Source organism: Paralichthys olivaceus, chromosome 17 (assembly GCF_024713975.1).
Source record: "Paralichthys olivaceus isolate ysfri-2021 chromosome 17, ASM2471397v2, whole genome shotgun sequence".
Classification (NCBI taxonomy): domain Eukaryota; kingdom Metazoa; phylum Chordata; class Actinopteri; order Pleuronectiformes; family Paralichthyidae; genus Paralichthys; species Paralichthys olivaceus.
The window spans coordinates 9,253,523-9,272,217 of record NC_091109.1 but is presented as its reverse complement, the minus strand read 5'-3'; the positions used below and the strand labels follow the sequence as shown (position 1 = coordinate 9,272,217).

At 42.5% G+C, this 18,695-nt stretch overlaps 1 protein-coding gene across 2 annotated transcripts in view; it reads right to left on the bottom strand.

Annotated features, from left to right (window-relative positions):
- LOC109629448 (guanine nucleotide exchange factor VAV3) overlaps positions 1–18,021 on the bottom strand; it is a 79,416-nt gene extending 61,395 nt beyond the window's left edge. For both annotated transcript variants that reach the window (XM_020087163.2, XM_069512577.1), the window contains exons 1-2: positions 17,588–18,021; positions 4,215–4,331 (exon numbers count right to left, since the gene is read on the bottom strand). In XM_020087163.2, coding sequence (XP_019942722.2) covers positions 4,215–4,331; positions 17,588–17,794 — 324 coding nt within the window. In that variant the 5' untranslated portion in view covers positions 17,795–18,021. The remainder of the gene's footprint in view (positions 1–4,214; positions 4,332–17,587) is intronic.
- Positions 18,022–18,695: the final 674 nt, after the last annotated feature.

Sequence of the window (18,695 nt, the reverse complement as noted above, 5' to 3'; positions counted from 1 at the left end):
AGTCGGTGACAGTAATGTTTTCCAAGAATTAGGCAACTGCTCCTCATGTGACTGGAGCGTGGAAGGTTCCTGTCAGCACTTTGATTCTATTTTCAAACCAACTGATGGGAGACAAAGCAGTAAAATAGAAGCGAGGCGGTTAAGTCATTCATGATGACGGCAGCAAATTTTAAGCCGAGGATAACGCAATGCCTTTATACACAAGATCATGTAGAACTTTTCCGAATAAAACTGATGTTTCGATGTGATCTGCTCAGGAAACTGCTGTAGAAAAAGAAAGTGCAGTCTCTGAAACGTGAACTAATATTTTCTAAAGGTCTACTGACACTAAAGCCTTGGTTCCAAGAAAGGTGTACAGATGTTAGCCATATTCATAGTTCTGCAACAGTTTACTCACAGAATATATCAATTAGTCTAATGGTGAGTAGTTTGTTATTTGATGCTATGTTTTTCCCAGCAATGTTAGTATGACAATGACATTGTGCTATTTAGATTCACAAAACAGTTTTCTAATGCACAGCTACAGTCTATTTCCAAAAGATGTTTTAAGCAAAAATACTATTCCACAAAAACTGTGAATTCTTTAACCATTATGCAAAGACCCCCTACACACACACACACACACACACACACACACACCCGCAGGCTACAGTGTGAACACAATTATGCTACTCTACCTGGCAAAGCTTCACTTATCTTTGTGTATTGAAGTTGAGTTCCGCACAGAACGTTTTGACGACAGTAGTCATCTTCACATATTCTCCTGTTGGTACAGTAGCATCTAATCTTACAACACCACACACACGTTTTACCGCCTGCACCTGGAAGTGATCATATTCTTCCTTTGTTGTTGTTCAATGGTGGTTGGCAGAGACATTTTATGGGCTTTATAGTCTGGTAACTAAGATAGTACGTTAAACTATTGGATGTTTCGAACAACAGACATATAAAACAATTCTCTTTCACTGTTTTATTTCAATAATATATTTTCAAATTCACTCAACAAGTATAATGACTTACGATGGACATTCAAGAGACATTTTCTATCTTAAACCCCTAAAAACTGTCCAAGAACACAGGCAGACATAGTTTCAGCTGCAGTCGAGTTCTTTCTCTCACACGAGAACGGATCTTTCAGTCTCTGGTCTGTGTACCTGTCACTCAGAATCTCTTGCTCGGCAGAGTGACCTTTGTGTAATGTATTGATGAAGTGGTGAATTCTGGATCTTCTCTCCTCCTCCAAACAGCAAAAAAGTTCTTCTGCATATTAAAATTACACCTGAAACAGTAAGAGGATATCACAGCTCTCAATATCGTAATACCTCACACCATTAACTCTGGTGCTCTCTCAACCTTCCTCTCTCTGTCAGGTGTGTGTCAGTGTGTGTGCATGACCCGCGCAGCCAAGTTTCTCTTCTCCCTGCAGAGCCTACAACCCTCCATGTGTACAGACAGATGTGCAGAGCAGATGTTCCCGCACGGAGGGGAGAGGGCTGCTGACAGACCTCTATGTGCTTTCCTATATAGCAGCCCCACTTTTTAAATCCAGGAACTCAAACAGATGCATTAATGTTATCACAAAGTGTAACACAAGCTCTCACATCACCTTTTGACTGTGTTTGTTTGAGGAGCTTCCAGGCTGTACTGTCTCATGAGTTCAGCTGAAAACATGTCTGGTACAGCAGCAGGTGGGAAAATACCTTAAGGGAGCCCAGAGCGACACATCCACTCTGTGTTTGCACACACAGACTTGATCAAGGCTACCACACAAACTCTAAAATAAACAGGCATGTCTGATGTTTTATTCAGCAGTAGACCAGCAGCTAAAAATACCCTAAAACACTGAGAGCGTAGGTGAGTGGCAGCTTCACCCATCCCCTCCTCTCCTCACTCCATTAGCCTCTGCAGTGCCAGCCGAGCGGTGATTACGGGACCCGCCTCGCTGTCTCATTGCAGAAATGTTATGTTCACTCTGGGCTTTGTTGGATTCAATCGAGAGAGTCGTCAAAGTGAAATCACAGAGAGGGGAAATGAGGATACAATCAGAGAAAATTAAAAGAGTCAAGATTGAAATGAGATCATCTCATCTGAGACTGTTGTTTATATCTGCTAAATATGAAGTGGCAACCAGCATCCTCTAGCTTAACTTAGCATTAGAGACATTCCTATAGCATTTTCCCTTCCTGATGCTTGATTTGTGTATTGGGCAATGCTAAGTACCGATCTGATACTAGTGCGTAAAAAAAGAATAGCAAGTTATATAATGTATCATTGTTACACCTTTAAACAGACAGGGCTCCATCTTTTGTTTCCTAACCTTAAGTTTTTTTGCACCTAGCAGACACACTCAACACATGTTTAAAACAGACTTCTGTCTTAATCAACATAAATACAATTTTTAAAAATTAAATATTAATTTTAAGTGCATCTTTGACTTGTCAGCATTACTTTTTAAAGTGAAATATTCAGAGGTTGCTGCATATGCTGCTAACCCTGTATGCAGTACCTGAGGCATATACTTAGCATGTGGGGAAACACCCACCTTTACTCTGCTCTATATTGCAACAGTGAGGACAAAGATTTGAATGATCATCATCCTCGGATTTCCTGTGAAAATATTTTCCCTCTCAGCCAAAGAAAGTAATTTGCCAGCGGGTCCAAAAGTGTTTTTAATTAAAGATGACTTAATGAAGAGATGACTTAATTCTCTCTGCTTCTTCTATCAGCTCAGCATCCTGACAAAACTGAACATTCAAGTGGGGAGAGAAATAAGCTGCTGACCATATCTAAAGCCCTTTTCATTTTCCATCTTTATACTTAGGACCATTTATTTTTCATAATCTGTGATGCACTGTCATGTGTTCATCTGAGGGTCAGTATTAAAACATGTTTTGTATGCCAAAGCCTTCATTAAGTGGATAGTTTTATAGTCATTAGTAAACCTACATCTTTAACTTCTATCTTAGTGAGGACCTCATTTGCATTCCCAGTGACCCTTACCCGAACCTTTTCCATTCCAACTAAATGTCATCTTTATCCTTATATTGTGTACAGATATGTATACGTCGTAATGACAGATCGTATTAATTGGTTTGAATAACATTCTATCCTAAAAATCATTTTTCTATTTCATTTATTATTGTCTGCCAGGAAAAAGGCCTTGGAGGTCAGAACATTTTTTTAAGAGCTAAAACTCCCATTGCCCTGCCTGTGTCTGTGATCTTCTAAACCTTCCCTTGTGTAATTATTTAATTGACTTTTTAATATTTATTGCTTTGATGGTGGGGCTTTTTATCAATTCATTTTAACTCATCAATTATGTTTTTAACGAGGGACAGGCCTGAGCATCCGGCTGAGTGCCCTGCTGAGAAAGCCCCTGACCGAGTAACCCCACTTTGAGTCAGGTACAACTATCAGATACACCCGTTAACGCCAACTCTTTATGAGGCTGTTTAACATAACACTGTGTATATGTGCCACTTGATCTCATGAGATTCTAATAACAATACTGACATTGCTGTAATTGTGGGTATGATGTAAACTTTCCATATAGATGATGAAATCTAATCAATCAACACACACACACACACACACGACCCTGTCATCTAGGAAAGCCCTCCCCTGCTCAAAGCTACAGTTTCTAATTAAACCTCGTGGGGACTCGGCGAGGCCGGCAGGGCTGTCAAAGAGCCGCAGACAGTTTCACAGCAAACAAGCAGAGACTGAGAGTACTATCAAAGTAATGAACCTGAGGCCAGGCTCCTAACCCCACGTAAAGTCTGCACGCTGAGGCATTTCCACTCTAATGAGAGGAAGCGATTAAGCTGCCGGGTCGTGTTGCTGACTTCAGCCGCAGCTCAGAGTTTCGGAGCGCGGGCTGAGTTGCAACGTGTCCTCCCACTGTTTTTATTAGCACCTCCAATGCCGGGAAGAACATACTAATGGTGCTGCAGACGTGACCGAGGGGCCAAAGAAAAGTGCTGTTGCAATGACAGGATCAACCAAACAAAGGCTGGATTTCATGCACCAAGTCCTTCATTGTAATTCAAAACCCATTATAAATAACTTTGACTAAGCTCCATAGTGTAGACACAGAAACAAGAGTAGGTTTAAAAGCACATTCGACAAACTCAGTTCTGTCTCAGGGGAGAGATGGTACTCAGTGGAGGTGGACGCAGGCGAGAACTATGCCCAGCTGAGAAACCCTGCCTTACCTTTCCAAAGTCCCTGACGTCAAAAAGGTCGAAGGCCTCAAACAGCTCGCTCTTCTTCATACCGAATGTCTCGCAGCACGCCACCAGGAAAGTCCTGATATTCTTCAGGCACAGGAACTGCGTTAGGAAGGGACAGAAAGGTTTGTCAGTCAGTGACTCACACAGGAAAAACATGCAGCACTACATGACGTGTTGTTATCTTTCGTTTTTCTTTTTCTTTGTCTGCTGGCTCACTCTGTTTGTCTAATAGTAGCGTGTGGCGGAGGACGCTGGAGGAGCTCAGCTGTGACAGACAGATGAATCAGTGTTTCAAACCGCACGAGAGCATCTCGGTTCGTTAGGATGATGCATGTCCAGCAGAAATAGGCCAGCAGACTGGTGGTTAATTAGGAATGGACAATACCACAGAGCAGGGAGAGAGAGGCAGAGATCATATTTACTCCCACTGTTACAGTACGATGTCACCACTCAAGTTATGTAATCAAAAACAGATCTATGACTACATCCATTGTAACGAGCTTTCAATGTTAGTGACAAAATCCAGTCCTCATTATAGGCAAAGATGTATTCCAGTGTGTTCGTGAAGCTTATAAAAGGCTTCAGCAGCCGTGATGACAGAAATCAGGGGGGTTATGGGAGTGGACGGTGTACCGGTGTGTCTGTCACACACTGAAGGGAAAGCCGTTTCCCACAACACCTGATGGAGGAGGTCACATTCACACAAGTTACCTACTGGTTATGCGTTACCCACAAGACCACTGTTCTTTTTGGATGTCGACAGACAGATATGACATTTAGGTTCATCATATGCAACCATTCATTTTCAACAGATTCGGGCAACACATAAGGCACAGGAGGAGTGATTACTGCAGCGACTGGTGGCGACCTGTGATATCAGTTTACCATGGTGCATGTAGGGGGATACAGACAGGAAAGTGGCAGCAAGTCCTTACAACTTCCAGGTTTTACTGGGAAACAGGTTAGATGACACAAGCTGCACATCTTACACTTAAAACAAAGTTTCACCTTTTTTTACAGGATCATCACAAATAGACTTTCACAGAAGTCGTCCTTTTACTATCTGCTCTTTCCTGATGTTATGAGTTATCAGTTTAACAGCGCAGTGCTGTAGTAATCTCTTCCGGTTTCTCACCTCCCTGTTGGTCAGGCCCAGAGACAGGTGTTCTGCGAACACTGGATTTAGCAGCTTGAAAGCACAACAGACCATAGGGACAAACACGTATTAAACTCCTCTGTGCGGTGCCAAGAGCTCATTGCTACTGAACAACAAATCCCAGAGATCACTTGTTACTATAGTCCATGAGTTCAGAAATACAGCACTGCAGTTGTTTGCCACAGCTGACCAGTGCAGTTCAAGTCCATGGTCACAATGACCTTGACCTTTAACCTTTGACCAACTTAATCTAATCAGTTAATGCATTAGTGGATGTGAATGTTTTACCAAATTTGAAGAAATGTTCACAAGGTGTTCCCAAGATGTGACCAGAAATGTGTTCTGCAAGGTCACGGTGACCTTGACTTTTGACCACAACATTTTTATCATTTACCTTTGAGTCCAAACTAACATTTCCTCAAGTCATTCTAGAGATGTTGTGTTCACAAGAATGGGAAAGGCAGATAAGCGGATAACGCAAAAACATAATGCCTCCTGCCACTGGCTATTGCCAGAACTGCAAAACTGCAAATTGTATGATGTTAACTTGAGATAAACAAGGTTAGGTAGCAAGGTTGTTGCCAACACAGGAACAATTATGCATTATGCAGGTATGCTCAGGAAGAAGAGAACACCAGGGCAGCACTGGGGGCTTAATTACAGCTGGGGGTGCACCATGACCAAGAAATCCAACAATCAATACAGTCACTCCTCTAATAAACAAGGTTGTTTACTGAGAGCGCCACATCTGCAGCCTAAACCTTGAGATAATTATCTTTAATAGGGCTTCGTCCAGAAACTATTCATCTAAATTATGTGCTGAATGTCGCCCGAGAAAACAAAACAACTGAGAAATAAAGCCACGGTATTGAGTCAGGACTTCTGAGGATGTGTCCTGTCTGCAGGCAGGGAGGGGGAAGAGGACAGTGTCAACATATAGCAGTTAGCCAATGTGCAGTATCTGTGACTTACGCCCATTAGCCTTCCTGTAGCTGATACAGGATGGAACAAAAGAGGGCACTGATGAAAGACATTTTCAGGAAGTGATGTTTTGTTGCCACAGCACCAGAGTGTTTGAAGTGATCCCCTTTAAATGTGCATTTGAGTTGATCATTGTTAGACAGATGCAGCGTTTCCTCAAATTAAACCTGTCACAAGCAGGTTGTTACAAGTGAGTAATGCGTGACAGCACTGTTGAAAAGTGACATCGGCGCCAATACTGTCAGAACACACTATCACAGCTGACGACCAGCAAGTATTTTCTCATCACTCCCATCATATCTATGTAATCATATTGGAGGGAGTGATTAAGTCGGAGCCTAGACGCCAAACACTAACCTGTTCTACTGTTGCTATGGACATTTCAACATGAGTTGTCTGACTGAACTTTAGTTAATATTGGCTACTGAAGAGGATTTCAACGTGTTTCAGAAAAAAATTACAGACCCTACCTTTAATATGATGTTTGAAATATCACATTATTTGAATCATTGAAATTTACAAGTATTTGTTACATGGGAGCTATGTCTATGTGTCTCCACCTCAACATGGTGTTTAGTGCAGTTACTGTATCTATGACCGTCTTTTAAATTCCCCATAAGTTTCCACATAAGAATGACTGATCACCATCTCCTCTCCTTCTTCTTTTTTTTTAATTGGTTGACAACTTTTACAGGAAGTGGATTTCCTGAGCTGTTTCCTGTTCCTTAAAAAGAGCAACGCTCCAAGCCATTAGCAAGTATCGGATTGTGTTTGGCAACATGTGACAAAATGATTTGGTCGGAATCGTCTTGAAGAGCAAAGAGGTTGGGCAGAAGAACCAAAGCAGCCAAACTCATTTTGTTATTCCCGACACACCTCCACCTTTGCGGTCCAGAGCAAGATCAGATTTGTCCATGCATCAAATGCTCCGGCTGAATTAGGCTTTACAGAGGCCCTGACAAGAATGAGAACAGCCCGCAGCCAGAGAGCTCCAGATAAGAGAAGGCGTAAAGCGGCGAGTGAGCAATGACTGAATAATATTCAGTGTTTACACTTGTACACATCACTTTCTTTTATCACGCGAGCACATCCTGTCTGCCTGGAGTCTCTGGAGAGTCCCACAGGACCTTGGCGTATTATCTGAGGGAAGCAGCCTCACAGAGCATCTTTGAAAGACAGTTTCTGCTGCACTGAACTCAAGACAGTGGAGGCAGACGTGTTTCAACCAGAGCAGCATTAGGCAGTCACCACTAACTGCTTTGCTGTCAGTTTCTCTCCTGCATTTGGGACTGACTCTGGTGCTCACAAAGTGAATAGCCTTGTGTGTGTGTGTGTGTGTGTGTGTGTGTGTAATATCACAGTCAACCAATTAACTTTAAATATAACTGTTGTTTTCCCATTTATTTCCCATCACTTACACTTGACACATGTTTGTCAGGGACTTTCACCGATTTACATGTGCAGGGTAAAAGGTACTCGACAGCCCAGCCAGTGTGACAGATCCCAACCTGAACCCAAATATCATTTTGCAATTTTTGTCAGAGTCCAGCCCGGGTCCCAGTGGGCTCAGGTTGGTTGTTTTTTTTAATGCTCATGTCTGTTATGAGGGAAAACAGGCAACAACCATGTGTGTCAGTGATGGGGTAACACAGACACTGCATCTGGCTCAGGTCAGGTTTGAATACAAAAAACACAATGCCTGTTGGGTTCAGGTCGGACTCGGTCAGCTTTCTCTTGGGCTTGGACGAGTTCAGAAAAATAATGTCCCTACTTATGCTACCAAATATTATCTCAGAAGGAATAGAAGTAGAAAAGCATTGCCAGGTAACGCTATATCATATCATATAGCCTACGTTTATTGTGAGGTATAGCAAATGCATTTCAAGATAACGCAAAATCATTACAAGGTAACGCAAAAGTAATCCTCATAAGACCCACCATCTGCAATATAAAGCACAAAATATCCCTGTAAGACAAGCCATCCTGCTGCTGTGCTTTTGATATGAGCCAGGTCGTGCTCTGTATCCATAGTAAGAGTCAAATATCCAAGTCTCAGCTCCATAGCAACAAGCTGAAGCTTTTTATGGCCCCTGTGTGTATTGTGGCGCTTAATGAAATCCTGTTCTTGCTCTCTCATAGATCTGCACTATGAAACACAGCCAGAGTTTCACTGCTTAAACCTTTCTGAGCATCGATTAATGGCAATCAAGTAGATGATTCTCTTGCAAAGGGAATCAAGGCCTGTGCAAAGAATCTAATTTGGTGTTTAAAAGCTGTCTCTCTCATGTGCTCAGACAAAGCCAGTGTGGGAGAGGGCAGAGGAAAATTATTGAGAGGAAACCATGCAGAAGTAAAGGGAGACAATGCTCATGAGACATCAGAATTAACCCCTGGTGGTTTACATCAATGTGCACAGGCCAGCTCCTATCCAGTGGGTGACATATTGCAGTTTAAGAGATCGGGTCACATCCAAGTCACGTTGGAGCTTTTGTCAGCTGCAGCACCAGGAAATGGGAGACAGTAGTAGGCGAAGGCCTGCTGACACTGACAAAACCAACAGTCTCTCTCAGTCTGAGGTCCGTGGACAGCCTGGCCAGACTGCTTTCTTATATTAATCAAATACTGTCCAGATAACGCAGCGTTCAGCAGTGCCTCATACTCCAGTATCAGATTTCATTGCCCCCCCCCCCCCCCCCCTCTGGTTTAAGGTGTGATAACTCACACACTTGATGTGAAACTGCACCAGCCTGAAAGGCAGTGACAAAGCAGATGAGACCGATTGTGTTTCCAGTCACTTTTTCCATTCACTTTCATGACTCTGAATAATCCCTGTTAGCCGCACAGTGACAACCTCTTTATCACCTCTCTCATCACATTTCCTGAAATGACTTTTTTTCGGCTCACTGGTCAGCTCGCTGTGTTTCCAAGTGCTGCTCCAGCTCCTTCCACACAGTGTTGAATAATAGTGACTTATTAACAATCATACAGCTGTTATTGGCTAAAACTGCATGAATGTGAAGTGAAATAAAACAAAATGTAATGTGTTTGTCACTCAAAATGACAAACACACACCTGGCTCTACAGTTCCTCTCAGATCTGTTTTGGGTTCATTTTAAGTTCTCATCAAGTTTTATTTCACACAACTGCTCAGCAGCAAACTGCAGGTAAGAAACTGGTGAACATACATAGTTGAGCATTTAGCATCTGAAGAGCCAGATATTCTCCTCCGGAGGTGGTGGAGACCAAAAACAGCTAAACGAGGGGACATAATGGAGAATCAGGTGATGGAAAACACATTTCCCCACAAATGATGTTGCTCTATGTCTGCTGCAGCTCGTTGTCCAGTCTTCATGACCAGAAATATATATTACAGCATGTGCAGCTACACTCTGTTCCTGCAACACAACCAGCCCAAACAGATGTAGCCTCTCAGAAGTTTTCCATTTCCAGTTAGAAACAGGAGGCAGTAGTTCTGGTTTACAAACCATGTTGCTCAAGATCAGTGCTAAAAAAGACCAGTGACCTCTGAAAAACAACAATAAGAGAAGTTTGAATTCTCTTCGTCTTTGCGTTGGCAAACAACAAAAGTGCATCACAGCCATCTGGTACCAAGACAGACACAGTCTGTTGCTTCTGTGTGTTCTCAAGGTCATCTGACTGCATTAACATGTATTTATGTATGTACAGTTATAATTTAAAGGTTAATGAGATCAGCTGTAGTGACATTTAAAATGAAAGGAGCAGAGAATACAGAAAACTGGCTCCCTTGATACCCGACCCCAACCTCCCTCACAACACCAATAAGTGTCTCTGTAGCAATTTTCGATTAAATCCTGGTTTTAACCCCAATGACCTCCAGATATATAACCCCCCCCCCCCCCCCCACACACACACACACACACACACACACCAGACAACAGAATTGAATTACTGTGACTGTGTGAGATGTGAATCTTCTCAGTCGTGGCAGCACATTGTAGGGGTGTGAGGGGTAAAGGTGTTGTATACAGAGGGAGACCCAGAGGGATGGAATATCACATAAATTGAGTGATGCATGGTACATACACATGAATATATAGATGCACACACACTGAAGCATTAATGGTGAGCAGACCCCTCCTCCTCACTCAGGCGATACTGTGGGAGGGAAAAAATGGTATCAGAATGTATCTACCATTTCCTTGCCTCAAAGTTTCCACAGATTTTCCATCCCATGACACAGTACATTTCTATGTTTCTATATTATAATACCAACAACATGCCATATAAGCCAATAAATAGTCCTCACTGGTTTCTTAGTGTCTCTGTCTCCATTACACAAATAAGGACATTTCTATTTCCAACAGCAGCCATCCTTCACCTCCACCCAAAGTTTCTCAGAACAAGACACCTTATACATAACTGTCCCTGCAGCATGCGGGCGTTATCCATCTCCATACAGTGTCCCTTACACATGCACAAACACAAAAATGACATGTACACAGAAGCATGAATGTTTATTTAGGCAGTCTTACACTTTTCTTTGGGGCTTAACCACAGAGCTTGGTTTCCACTACAGTGAATCTGACAGCTAAAGGATGCACACACACTGATGCACATGCACAGATGCGTGCAGACACACAGAAACACACACACACTTTTCTGCTGGCTGCCACTATGGTTGTATCATCTGTATAAACATGTACAATTCTTGGCTGCTCTCGTTCTTCCACAAACCTGTGAGATCTCCTCTAATGTGGATAACAAAATGTCACTTTCAATGATGATAGTTTCCGAGTAAAGACAATAGACAGTATTGACTTTCTCTGAGCTTTCAGAGCACTCAGCAGTGATTAACTGGCCCCCACACCCCCAACAGCAGAACTGAGTAACATAATAAACATTGACTGAAGGTATATTCTCCACCACTGAATATCACCTAATAAAATCAGCATTTACATTATCTTTACTTTACTGTACCCTGTAGCAGAGCCCTTTACTGGTTGGCTTTGGTTCAGGCATGTTACCTTGGTGATGGACTGAAAGGTCAGCGCACGCTGTGCACGCGTATGCGCGTGAGTGAGGCGCAACACAATTTTGTCTGTGCGAGTATCTGCGCCCATGTCAGCGGACATAAAGCGTTGCATGAACGTGCATGTCATCATGGTGACACAGCGCAACGAATCAGTGCGACTCCATTACGCCGCACTGGAATTTGTGCCTGCGAATTTATGCGGTGGTGCCATGCGCCAACGTGGTCTGCCTGTCCGCTGTAATGTGGCATTTGCACAGTGACAGGTGCGACGCTTTCCTCACAATGAATCAACGAGGGCAGCCAGGCGACAGGAACCCAGGGGAGGTCATCACAAGCCTCACGAGCTGCGGCCAAACACTCTACATACTAGTCGCATGCAATTTGTAGTATGTGAAGTATGTGCAGTGTTAGTATGCAAACTGTGAAGTATCAGTATGCATACAATAAAGATGAGAGTGTTATGGTGACTGATTAAATGTGACCCATAATTCTTTGTGCCTCATTGTTCCCATAGAAACAAGGGCCGAAGGGTACATATTCTAAATAACAGGACAGATGATAAAAAAGGAACCAACAGCAAAATCATGCACCAGTGCAGTTTTTTAATTATTATAATATAAATGATTATTGAGAAGCAGAAGAGCTTCATCCTCTGGCATTAAGGTCAGATCTGTTGGATATGAAGGCTTTACAGAGAACTACCAAAGGCTGTGTTCTAGTACGTATCAGTCTGCTGGTTTATCACCTCCACAAAAATTATATTTCAAATTTGGGTTGTCAACATGCCAACATTTTAGACTTTGATACAATATTGGCATAAAAAAATCATATCTCTATACCACTTTCAATAAAACGATAATGATAAATAAAAGTGGAAAATGAATTGTGGTGGTGAGAAGTTTGTTTGAACTTCTTTTTTTCCAGCCAGTATTCCATTCTTAGACCGCCCTTCTAGTCTTGTATTTTATCACCTGCTGTACCATCATTTTACAGGTTGAGTCTAATTCACAACTTTTTACAACTTCAGTTATCTGTCTTTAAATCTGTATTTATATTTGGCTTCAATACTTCCAATCTGAGCCCAAATTCTAAAATCCCTATCTGTTATGTAGCCTGAGTCCATGTGAGATAAAAAGTATCTGGATTTGATTTTGTAACTCTCCGTCGTTCTCTTTCTCCCACGCTGTCTCACTCTAACTTTTTTCGTCTTTGCGAGCGACGAGCTGAGCCTTTGAAGCCCGCAGCTCAGAGACTTCAATGTGTGAGCGCCGCTTTTCTCTTCGCTGCTTGACACCACAGGACCAAAAGTGTCAGCTTGATGAAATATACATACACGCCATGTATAATGTATAATGCTTTCCTCTGAGTTTGCTATACATACAAATGTAGCACGTTTGTTTTTTGCGCTCGCCTAAAGTCAAGTTCAGGTCAGTGTTGAGTCGCCGCACTTGCTGTAAACCTGTGTCTGACTGTGTCCTCTATCAGTTATTATCAGTGAGGCATCAACATAGAAGTGAAAGTTCTATAACTTATGATGTTGCACTTGCCTTCTCACATGATGACAGTTTCTCATCTGCGTGGATTAAAATATGCCGTACACCAGAGGTACTCGATTAAAATTCAGAGGTGTCCTCACATTAGAATATGAGACGTATCATCGTCTGTGTGTAGTCGACAACTGACAAATTAAGGAAACTATATAGAAGTGATATTTTAGGAATATTTATTGTCAGTTTTTAAATTGAACTTGAGGGACCTTAAATAGAAAACTCTATTGTCAAAAAGCGTTTTTTAAATGAGTAAATAAGTGCATCTTTTATATAAAGTGCTTCAGTTTAGACAAAATCAACAAATTAAAATGTGTGAAATTAAGTTTCCTCTTTTCCTCTTCCTGTTCACTATCGTACACATCTTAACAGATTTAATTTCCAAACATTTCTCTGACTCACTTCTCACTCTCAGATTCGTTTGACGTCACATGAGATGATTCACATCACATGCAATTGGTCTGTGAGTTACCTTGGCTACTTAACTACTGCCATAAAGCATAGGAAAGCTGCGCAGGTGAAAATAAAAAAACGATTGGTCAAAGTGTGACCAGTCTGTATGTGTGTTTATAGGTTATAGGTTCAGGTCCACTTATGATGTGGTTCTCTGTGTGCACTAAACAGTATACGTCGCCTCTTCTATTATTGTATTGTGCATCACATTAAAATAAAAAGATGATTAATTCATATGTGCATCAATAGCTTGCATGGCATCTCTGTGTTGGTGTAACATCTCCCTGCTCTTCTCCCTGCAGAGCGCTCCGTCGACGCTCGTTAATAACGCTCTGACTTTCACTTTCCGAAAATGAGGAACAGGCCTCTGAGTCTTTGAAGCCGACTCCATGAAGCACAAAGTGAAGAGAGAGGAGGCTTTTGCTCTTCAGTGCATTTGACATCTCAGTGCTTTGGTCTGAGCTTGATCAAGAGTTTAGTTTCACTTCCTTCCTCTATTCCATTTCCTGATTTCCTGTGCACGTCGGAGGCCGCAGTGTGTGAAAGATTTTCAGCCACTGTCCTCATTCTGAGTCGGTTTTTTTTCTTTTCATGATTTGTATTTTAACCATTATATAAAAAATGGACCCACAACACAAGCAGCTCTGTGTGTTTTATATAGATGCATCACTCTTAGTTTATTTTAGCACACCCCAAAAGTGCAGTCCTCTCAACACAAACTAGGTTTCACCGCAACATTGACCCACATGTGCCAAGAAAGAGGATGGAGAGAGTGTGCGCTCCATGTTCCTCTTAATGCGGAGCCACCAGTCTTTGCACAGAGCCGGACAAAAACAGCCACTGATTATGTGGCGTTTTCTCCAGTAGAGGCAGAAAGCAGCAGTTTTCTGTGGTCGGGCTGTGTCTAGACTGTGTAATTGGTTCATTACAGGCCTTTAAAACGACGATCAAAGAGGGTGAACATCTTGCTTTACGCTGATCTTCGTCTCCAACCTCGTAAACTTCACAATTTCATGCGGACATGCACAGAGTAAAAAGCTCAGGCTGCGTTTCATGCACTTCGATATTTCCTCATCTGTCACCAGAAAGGATGCTTCTACACAGATCAACTAATTTCCTCAGTAAATAGACTCATCCAAGCTTCTCCGCCTAATATCACTGCTTTTTACATCCTGCATCCACATCGTCTGCTCGCTCTTTGTTCCCTGAGCTTCGTACAAATCACCTTATACACACAATTACTGCTGCAGAATGAGAAGCAGCCCGCTCTGAAGCCAACAGCACACATGTGGTCCCTCCAGAGCTTCTGATGCAATGTGCTTTAATTACGCAGCTATAACCGCAGCACAGTGCACCAACCCTTCAGGGCCCTTTATGTCCTCAGAGATGTGTCTGCTGGGGACCAGACAGGCTCTTTGCAGCCCCCCCATCCTTTCACTGCCTTTGTCTCACTGTCTCATGGGTCCCATGGGTGAGGCCACAGTGGCGTCCCATGTGTTAAGACCGGCCAATGATAAAGTAGCTGCCACGGTCCTCATGAATTATGCAGGAGGGGAAGCAACTCCGCCCTTAGTTATGTAAATGTAACTTTGGGGGAGACAGAGGCAGGAAAGTTGCTGGGAGGTGGGGCGTTCTTGCATCCAGGGATGTGCAAGTAGAGGGAGGAGGTATCCAGCATCACGTGGTGATAATGTGTGAGAAAGGGGGAAGACACGAGTCGTGATCTACTGACACACATGTGAAGTGGAGTTCATCTATTTAGAACCTACCTGCATGTCACAAGTGTTCATCCAGTGTGCTAGGTTTTCCTCTGGTGAACAGGAAGCAATATACTTCACAACTCTGGGTTTTTCACAAAAAAAGCAGACAAAGCACAGACGCTGCTTTTCACAACCACCATGGTTGCGCAAGCAAAGAAACCCTAACCCCAGCACGCGCAAGCCCAGTGTGCGTGAGTGGTCAGTTGATATGCGTTTTCAGGCATGTCAGTGTGTAGAATTTAGTGATGAAGTTGCATGTTGCATGTTGCAGCCTCTCACTTGTGAGAGAGAGAACATGAGAGAGAAGCTGTGGTAAACTTCAGTTTTCATAAGAACTCAAATGGTGTTTAGTTTGTCCAGTTTGGGCTACTGTAAAAAACATGGCGGCCTCTGTAGAGAGTATTCGCTCCTGATGTAAATATAATATATTTTAAATATAAAAGGCCCATTTTAGGGTAAAGACAACAACAATTTGTACAGTTTAGATGACACACACTAGTGAAAACATCACTGGATTATTTTATATTCAATTTCTGCCAATGGATCCCTTTTACCTTAATTTTACACACTGAACCTTTAAAACTCATTATTAATAATTTTCCACAAGGTACTCTCTAATAGACAGGTGGACCATGGGAAATGCAGTACAAAAACACTGTAGTGACAAGTCAGTAGCATAAAAGTAGTCCCTGAGTAAAGCATAACCTCACATGCACTTTGCAAATATATGGTTTTGTGCATAAACCTTCTGCTAATTTGTCTCTGAATGGAGTTTTCATCACTAGCTCAGAGTGAGTAAGTCCAACCAGCCATGCATAAAACAAACTGCGCCTATAAATAACCCAGGCAAGCCACTGAGCACCCTTATACGCATTGTGTCATTATGTCAACGGCTGACAGCAAACACTGAACTATTGATGCCTCTCTGTTAGTAATCCTATTGGTTCTAGCATAACTTCTAACGGTAAATGGACTGATCAGCTCCTCTTACAGCCCCAATCTGGTTTTCTCCAAGGTCTCCGGGTAAGCAGATCCTCAGACGGTTGATTTCCACTCCTACTGATGACATTAAAACCCTCTCTGCTTTTCTTTTTCAAATGTCCACCTCGACTGTTAGAGCGGTGACAGCGCATCAAATTGACCGCACGGCAGTGACATTGAGTTTTGAGTGTTTTTTTTTTCTTTTCTAGGAAACAAGACCCACTCCTCCAACCCCCGTCCTGTACAACATGGGACTGATATTCAAGCCTTAATCACCTGTTTTGGATCAGATGAAAGGTTTAGGGCATCCATTACATTATATTACTGCAGTGTGAGTGTGTGTGTGTGTGTGTGTGTGTGTGTGTGTGTGTGTGTGTGTGTGTGTGTGTATTAATTCTCCTACAGCAGGTCTGCAGGCTCAGTGGGCGGGCGTCTACCTCACTGTGTTGTCACCGAGGCAGATTCACTGTTATGAAGGTGAATATTAATCTGGTCGTGGCTCCGGCTGTCCTCTTACTGAAGCAGATGGTCTCTGACAAACAGGAGCCATGTGGTCACTGCCCTCCCTCCATCCCTCCATCCCTCCATCCATCCTCCAATCCATCCACCAATCCATCCATCCATCCACCTTATATGTTTTCACTTCAATAAAAAAGGCTATATAATAATACAATGCATATACATGTTATTAATCCTGTGAGATGAATCCACTTCTCTGCTCAGGAAGCCCATAACAAACTGTTATTATTGTCACTAAACCTTAATCCACTGTGTCTTCATCACCTATAGGGGGCAGACTGAGGAGACCTGTGTACATAACGGTCCAGTGTTCACAAAAGTAACAGTTAATCCTAGTTTTCTCTTTTTTACAAAGGTAACTTAAAGAATATGTGTAAAATTCATATTATTTTCACTCACAGTGTAACTTTACGCAGCACCACCAGGTCCAGTTGGGTGGCAACCAAACTCCCTTTAATTATTTTGCAGTTTTGTATTAACTTGATCACTATGAGAAATTCATAGGACAGTAAACAGTAATAAAGACATATACGTAGAGGTAAGGAACACTACGCTGCTTCGGCATGTATTCCGAACACAACAATGGATTTGAGTGACTAAAATCTCAAAGATTATCATTTGTTGACACCTTATTAGTGTGGTTTTCCGCCCTCTGAATAGAGGGTGGGAGCTGCAGCGTGCGGCGGATCCAAGATTTTAAAAAGTAGAAAACTTCTTAAAACAAATCGCTAATTTGTGGCTATTATCATCCCGAATTCAAATAGGACTATAATAGTTCATGAAAAAACATTCACTGGTGTTGTTAAACTAATGCTGGTTGGCAGAAAATCAAGATATACTTCAAACTGGAATAATCCCAACGAGGTGTGGTTCCGCACTGCATCGGGCTTGTAGGTTGTAGTTTCGAAGCGGAGGATTTGTGTGTGTGTGTATGTATCTCTCACCTGTGACATCTGCGGTCTGAGGTTGATCTCCTTCAGGTTGATGGCCTGCGCCCTCAGGTTGTTGAGCAGATGGCACAGCAGGACTCCATCCCGGAGCGTCTGCGCCAGGTCGAACACCTGAGCGGACTCCCATGTCACCCGGTGGTTGGCGGGGAGCACCTTGCAGTTGATCAGCCACAGCGCGCATTGCTTCCAGTACTCCATCATTATTCTGAGTTCATGCGTCGGGGGAGGATTTCTTGTTTTTCCTTTTACGCAGGACGAGAGCTCAACGGTGCGTCTTCACGCCGAGTCCATGTCCGTTCCGCTCACTGTGAAAAAGCCGGTGGAGGAGCAGAGGCAGGCGGCTGCTCTGTGGATGACACTCCGGTGTAGTGAGGCTATGGATGGAGCGCACCCTGCTCTCTTCCTCTCTCTCTCCCTTCCTCTCTCTCTCTTCCCTCCCCCTAGCCCTGTTCTTCACCTCTTCCGCCTGCCACCCACAGGCTGCACGAGTGCTGCTGTCACCGACTGAATACTTTCCACTGCAGGAAAAAAGAAATATATATATTTACCCTTATTCAACAAATGTAATCTTATCTGACAGAAACTTATTTTGTTTCAGTCATAACTATATCTCACTCTGGTTTTCAACTAATTTAAGGGAGTGATAATAATATTTTATCTGTGCAATTAAAACTTATATACATGCCATACTGTTAAACCGTACATGTTTTGTGTACCTCGTACATATATCTATTTTTCATAGTTCCTTGTGTTTGCAGTATGAATTTAACAATTCCATATCCTTCCCCGAACATTCGTGGAAATTCATCCTGTAGTTTTTGTGTAATTTGGTTCACAAACAAACAAACAATCTGGCAGGGGTGAAAGCATAATGTCAGTGCATCTTTCTGTGATTATTATGTTCAGTTTTCCACAAAATGTTTACTGCACATGAAACACGTCGCACTGTGTCTCAGTCATAATGAGGCAGGATTAATAATCTACTGCTATTTCAGAAACATTGGATCAGCTACAGTGTAATTACATAACAGGCAATCTGACACTTTTAATTAGTACATAATATGTCATTTCTTTCACGGTGATATATTCACGTGTGGCTGCA